The sequence below is a fragment of the Odontesthes bonariensis genome, chromosome 21, assembly GCF_027942865.1.
Source record: "Odontesthes bonariensis isolate fOdoBon6 chromosome 21, fOdoBon6.hap1, whole genome shotgun sequence".
Lineage (NCBI taxonomy): Eukaryota > Metazoa > Chordata > Actinopteri > Atheriniformes > Atherinopsidae > Odontesthes > Odontesthes bonariensis.
Window position 1 is genome coordinate 5,507,987 of NC_134526.1, and position 6,891 is coordinate 5,514,877.

The following is a 6,891-nucleotide window of genomic DNA, read 5'->3' on the forward strand; positions in this document are numbered from 1 at the left end:
CCGTGTCATATACACATACATATGAAATGCTTGCATGCATACAAGTGAAACATATATTGTTGAACACTTACACCTTCATAAGTGAATCTCTTGCATATGATTACAAAGATATAAAAAGTTTAGATACATGTGCAAGTGTTTCACATATATTTGTATAAATGTTTCAAATGTGTATGTATACGTTTTTCAGTTATAAGTGTGTATGCTCTTACATGAGGATGTGCAAGCGTTTCACATATATTCATACAAGTAATTTCAGTAGTGACCGGGAGAGCGTTTCAATAGTATGTATGAATGAAATCTCACTAGCATACAGAAGGCGGAAGCACGCGCAAAACTACCCGGGTGGCACGGGGTGGCAGCCGCCACCCCAGTCAAAAAATACCAACTGACGATTTATTGGATAATATTATTAATATCGTTTTAAGATCAAATCAAATGCAAAACAATCCGAAATCGGTGTTAAACTGCAGAATGTTACATTTGAAAAATACTGAAACTGATTAGTTTCTTATCAGTTACTTATCAGTTTATTTTTCCAATTTCTTAATAACATCACTTTCAGATACTGATCACCTGCTGTAGATAGTTTTTTTTAGGCCTGACACTTCTAATTCTGCCTTCCACTTTTCCAGTTTCCAATTATTTTTTTATGGACACATAGTACACCAAGGCACGTCAAGCGTTAAAGTAATACTATGTAACATTTCTACCTTAGAATAACAGTTGTGCGGCTAGAATGAGTTTTAATATTACGATTGGCCTGTCTCCTATGCCCTTCGGGGGTCTGAGTTGGAAAAACTGCGCTATGTAACTTTGCTGGAGCGGCCCGGGAGCTCAGCGGAAGTACTTCGACTTGCTTTCTGGCACACCTACCGCAAAAACAAATAGACCCCTCTCACGCTCCCAGGTATAAGGCTAAGCTAGCGCAAAATTGTCAGTGAGTACGATCATCATGGCAGAGGCACAGAAGAAACAGAAGAAGACGTTGACTGATGAAGCAAGCAAGAGAAAGAGAGAGGCAGTGTCGTAACCATACATTACCTCCAAGCCTGTAGGGGGAGCTCCATAATGGGCTTTTTGAGAAGTTACATAGTATTGCTTTAAACTGGGTTATATTTGGCATTTTGTTCAGAGATGCAACTGAAGAAATGTCAACAAGTGTTGACTGATAAGCTGCTGAGGACAAAGTGTCTTAAGATCGATTTTGACATTGGCTCCCCACTAAGTTTTCTGTTATGTATAGACACAACAGTAGTTGATCTTTTTAGTTCTTACGTTTAAATAAATTCATATGTCAGTGTGTTAAATGAGAAAAACCACGTCTCTGAAAATGGTCAGGACCAAGGCCTGGACTGAAAATTTGTGAAAAAGCAGTCAATGTCCAAAGAAGAATTTCAAAAGAACTTCAGAGATCCTGGAGAACTGTTGCCCAAGAACATTTTAAAAGATTACAAGAAAGTCTGACTCCCTGGAAACACGATATAAAGACAAGAAAGGTGACTCAAGAAGTTTGCACGGTATTGTAATCAACTTGTTTTTTTATTTATTCATTTTTCATATAAATGTCATAATTCCTGGAAAGTTTCAAGAGGAAACAATCACAAAGTACACCAGAGAGGAATATTTCACAATCATTCTTGTTTTTCTTTCAAATTTGTGTTCTTCACACGCTACATATTTTTGATCAAAAGTAAGTCAAATCTGTCTTGTTGTTTTTTAATCACAGCTCCAGATTGTACAATACTTTTAATTGGTTCTTCATTTGATACAAAGGAAAAGTTATGATTTAAAAGTTTAGAAGATGCTGTACCCTTAACAGCACAACAAATCAATAACCAGAGACAGTAAACATTTATTCAATGTATTTATTCAAATTAAATTATTGCTTAACTACTGTTGCAGTAATCCCAGATATTTTGGCATTAGTACCCTTTTGATTATATGTCAATGTTGAATCACTAATCAACATTTCAGCTTTTCATTATTCACCAACACTGGTACCGTTGCTCTGTTCCATGAAGACCACCCCCCAGTAAGCTCCCAGTGAAGTTATCCCATTTCCATTGTAGCGGCCGCTCAGCAGTCTGAGCTCTGCGTCTGGGTGCACCGGGTAGAAGTTAAAGGATTTCTGTAAGACAGAAGCAAAAAATTAAGCATCATCGTGTGTTTCTTAGTCTTTCTTGCTGAAACAAGAGAATATGGCAGGAGGTGCAGACCTGAATTGGCTGGCCGACATTCAGGGTGCGTCCTTTAGATGTCACAAAAATCAGCTTGTAGATGTAGTTGGTGTGGTATTTACCAGAGATCTAAAACATGCAAGTGGCATGAGGAAGAAAATATCAATCTACACAAAATGATAGACCGTTTACATTGCAACGCAGTTACAAAGGATTTTACTGTGTAAGACAGCTCAGTTTAGTTTGAGGTAAAGGCATGTGGACTCTTCATGAGGCCCAGAGCCGGCCCAAGGCATATGCCAACTACGCGGTCGCTTAGGGCCCCCACGCCACCAGGGGGGCCCAGAGAGCACCGAGACGTTGTGATAAAAAAGTTAATATATACATGAAATTAAAATAACATTGAATAATTTAAACGAAATTGTATTACACCAGAAAAAAAAAATTTATTTGACAAAATACTAATACTAGGTTAATTTATGCCTCCTGTTGGCTGCTGCCACCGTTGGGCAAAATTATTTAAGTATTGTATTTATTATTTAAGTATTTAATTTTGATTACAACTTTATTTTTCTGTAAGATAATGTGAATGTCATTTGATTCTATTTTGGATTTGGATTTTGAACATTTTGCACACCATTGCACATCTGAAAGAAATTAAACTATTTAACGTGTTTACTATAAATGCAGTCTCCAGCCTGCTGATGTTGCTTTCAAATAGTTAAATTAATGACCCATACTTATACATCACTCTTTATGTAGAAGTTAATTAAACCATATTTATTAGTTTGCTAACCCTTTAAGGTTAAAAACAAGAATGACACCTGTATAATGTAAGATGATTACAAATAATGCTAATGATTGTGGGTCCGTTACACACATAACAGTGTAGCCTATGGAACAATGAGGCATCTGGAGCTGAGGTGATGGTAGGGGGCCCCAAATGAAATTCTGCTTAAGGCCCCATAAAGGCTTGGGCCGGCCCTGATGAGGCAGATCATATCAGGGAGCCTCACAACATAAGGACAACATCTCACCATTTTATGAAGAGAAACTCAACAATGTATGCACAGTGTTTTTATGTATTTAGTCAGGTTATTACAAATGTGTTTTATGGTGATGCCTTTGAATAAAAAACGGATTAAAAAAATGACTTGTACAACAAACTACACATTTCATTAGCAGCGTTTTCTGTGCACGAGATTAACTCCCATTGATGTGGATGTTTGGTTTTGAGACTTTGCAGACAAACTAAAAGAAAACTCTTTGGACGGGAATAATAATGATCTATAATTTCAGTATCAATTTAATCTCTGACCTGAAAAATGAACTCTCCATCAAACAGGTCCAGCTCATTTGCATTTCCAACTTTGCGACCCAGCACTGGAGTCCAGGTGTATTCGTAGCGTAGCTGAATACTGGAAATGAAAAAAAGCCGCAATGGATATGCAGTGTTAAGCATCAAATGTAATATGAAGAAATAAACTGGATGATTAGTTAAAGTCCTGACATGATGGAGCATGTTCTTGTAATGACTCAGGGAAGGACAAAAGGGCAGTTAGCCACTGCTATAAATAAAAAGCTATGAATGAAACTTTAAAAAACAAAAATAAGAAAACTACACCACTTTCTTCACAATCTAAAATATATTAATATTACATATATATTCTATAATACAAACAATACCAGTACATTTAATTTAGTATCTAACGTTTCATGATTGTTGCACCCTCTTGTCAAACTTGAATATGGCTGCAGTTCACCAACTTTATAGCTTTGATTTTACAAACTAAGTATTTGCCCAAACCCAAAACTGTTGAAATAATAACTTAAAAAACTTTTGTCTTTTTGTAAAACATAAAAGAAATGTAAGGAATAAAAGATTCCAACCACACTAAAAGGAAATATGGTCAGTGCATTCACCAAAAAACAAACTGGCCAGCCACTTTTAACAGCTAACTGAACAGTAACTGTCAGTGACTGCAGGGACCCCAGTGAGAACTGGTGGCACCTCTGTGCAGCTGAAAAAATATGTTAAACCTTCAGTCTTTAACGCACATTGTTAAGAATCAAGAGAGACTGACCCTGTGATGTAAGAGTTGGAAATCTCCCAGACCCTGACGGCTGTGATCCTTCCTTCCCCCTCTGATGAGAAGGATTCGCCGGACCCGCTTCCCACAGCACGAGAGTAAGAGTAGTGCACCAACCCAGCTGGAGACGTTCAAATAAGTTACACAGTTACAAGGAGAGGCCACTGCACTTAGACTCAATTTCTGCCAGCCATACAAACATGAATAAAGGAGTCATTAGATGGTTAATGTTCATTTCAAAAGTCTGGATGGGTTAAAAGCGGAGGACAAATTTCGTGTGTATGCATGTATGCATGACAATAAATCTGATCTTGATCTTGATCTTAATATTGAAGTACAAAGTGTTAGATAGATGAGTTACTTCCTTACGTTTTGCCAGGCAGCTTGCGCAGAGAGCAGCAAAGAACAAGAGGGAAAACATTCTGAGATGCGAAAACCTCCTCAAACAGCTCTGAAATCAGAAGTTACACAGAGGTTACAAAGCACCATGGGCGTTGCACCCGTGGGGGATGGGGGTGTTTCGACACCCCCACTTTTACAGCAAGATGATTTCACCTTTTTGAATTTTCAATGACCAAATAAAGTTTTAACAAATCATAAAATGTGTTTTAAAGACTCTGTAGCCTCTTTAGAATAATTCCATCCAGATTTGAGCAGTCTAACTATTGTAGTTTCCATACAGGATCTAGTTTAATGTGATCAAAATGCAAAAAAAATGCAGTAAAATGGCCCTGTTCTGCATTTTTACAAATCAGAAAAAGGTTTCACAAATCCCAAACAAGGTTTTAATGAATCTATAGCCTCTTTAGAATAATTCCATCCAGATTTGAGCAGTCTAACTATTGTAGTTTCCATACAGAACCTAGTTTAGGGTGATCAAAATGCAAAAAAATGCAGTGAAATGGCCCTTTATGCCCATCCATTTAATTTGCGAATCGGATGCCAACTTCAGCGTCGTGTCTCTGGGCTTGATGTGGCGCTCATGTGCCCCCCCGTAACACCCCCACATTTAAAATCACTGCTCCAGCCCTGCAAAGCACAACCAGCAATTTCTGTATAGTCTTAAAGTTGATGTTAATGACGATAGAATAGAATTTAAAATTGTGTTCCAGTAGTGATAGATAAATCTTATGCCATAATTGCTATTCTTAGTTGTCTTCAGAGACAAAGAAACTCAAACTCACCAGCAGTTGTGATCTTCTGAGAGTAGACTGAGTTCCGAGCAAAGGATGAGCCAACACTGTGGCACTGTGACGATGGCATTTATACATATACGCTTCCTAAAGACAAAGGCGGACACGCCAACATTCCAGAGTCAGACAGGTGAACAAAAGAAAACTTGTTTTTATCTCAATGACAGACTGGCATCTCAGGTAATTTCATATATGACCAGGAAGAGAAAACAGGTTATAGAAGATTGTCACACTTACCGTACATACAAAGCGAATTAAAAAAAAGCAGCCAAGCTACAACAGATTGCACTGAAACTTCTCTTTTATCCAGATCCCCACCTTTAGCCTGCACAAGGAAACTGTGGAGAGAAAAAACTCCCTTTCAACAGGAAGAAACGGGGAGAAACAAGAAGGGTGGTCATCAGCCCCGACCAGCTGGGGACACCAAACACCATAACGCCGGGCTAGGGATACCTGCTGAGAGAGAGAAACACAAATTAATGACAACAAAAATGTTATATGTACATGGTGAAAAAAGAAAGAGTGAGGAAAGGTGCAACGCAATATAACAGCTTAACTATGGGATGTTTCAGGGTCACCTGAGCCATCTCTAACTATAAGCTTTGTCAAAAAGGAAAGTTTTTTACCTGATCTTAAAGGTAGAGAGGGTGTCTGCTTCCTGGACATATACTAGCAGCTGGTCCCACAGAGAGGGGCCTGATAACTGAAGGCTCTACCTCCCAAACTGGCAGCTGGTCCCACAGAGAGGGGCCTGATAACTGAAGGCTCTGCCTCCCAAACTGGCAGCTGGTTCCACAGAGAGGGGCCTGATAACTGAAGGCTCTACCTCCCAAACTGGCAGCTGGTCCCACAGAGAGGGGCCTGATAACTGAAGGCTCTACCTCCCAAACTGGCAGCTGGTCCCACAGAGAGGGGCCTAATAACTGAAGGCTCTACCTCCCAAACTGGCAGCTGGTCCCACAGAGAGGGGCCTGATAACTGAAGGCTCTGCCTCCCAAACTGGCAGCTGGTTCCACAGAGAGGGGCCTGATAACCGAAGGCTCTACCTCCCAAACTGGCAGCTGGTCCCACAGAGAGGGGCCTGATAACTGAAGGCTCTGCCTCGTTAACTGGCAGCTGGTTCCACAGAGAGGGGCCTAATAACTGAAGGCTCTACCTCCCAAACTGGCAGCTGGTCCCACAGAGAGGGGCCTGATAACTGAAGGCTCTGCCTCCCAAACTGGCAGCTGGTTCCACAGAGAGGGGCCTGATAACTGAAGGCTCTGCCTCCCAAACTGGCAGCTGGTTCCACAGAGAGGGGCCTGATAACTGAAGGCTCTGCCTCCCAAACTGGCAGCTGGTTCCACAGAGAGGGGCCTGATAACCGAAGGCTCTGCCTCCCAAACTGGCAGCTGGTCCCACAGAGAGGGGCCCGATAACTGAAGGCTC

General features: G+C 40.3%; 1 protein-coding gene across 1 annotated transcript; it reads right to left on the reverse strand.

The window, feature by feature from the left end:
- Nucleotides 1-1,541: 1,541 nt before the first annotated feature.
- LOC142371529 (zymogen granule membrane protein 16-like) lies at nt 1,542-5,511 on the reverse strand. The gene is made up of 6 exons (XM_075454209.1): nt 5,455-5,511; nt 4,640-4,721; nt 4,265-4,391; nt 3,499-3,598; nt 2,220-2,309; nt 1,542-2,131 (listed from the first exon to the last, which is right to left on the reverse strand). The coding sequence occupies exons 2-6, from the start codon at nt 4,689-4,691 to the stop codon at nt 1,985-1,987; spliced, it is 516 nt and encodes a 171-aa protein (XP_075310324.1). The 5' UTR covers nt 4,692-4,721; nt 5,455-5,511; the 3' UTR covers nt 1,542-1,984.
- Nucleotides 5,512-6,891: the final 1,380 nt, after the last annotated feature.

Bases quoted from the DNA above. Each gene is read 5' to 3' on its own strand.
- LOC142371529 (XM_075454209.1), bottom strand. From the start codon at position 4,691: ATGTTTTCCCTCTTGTTCTTTGCTGCTCTCTGCGCAAGCTGCCTGGCA. The intron at 3,599-4,264 runs GTCAGTCTCTCT...TTTCATTTCCAG, and splicing joins TCCAACTCTTACATCACAGG to TATTCAGCTACGCTACGAAT. The intron at 2,310-3,498 runs GTCAGAGATTAA...TGCATGTTTTAG, and splicing joins ATGGAGAGTTCATTTTTCAG to ATCTCTGGTAAATACCACAC.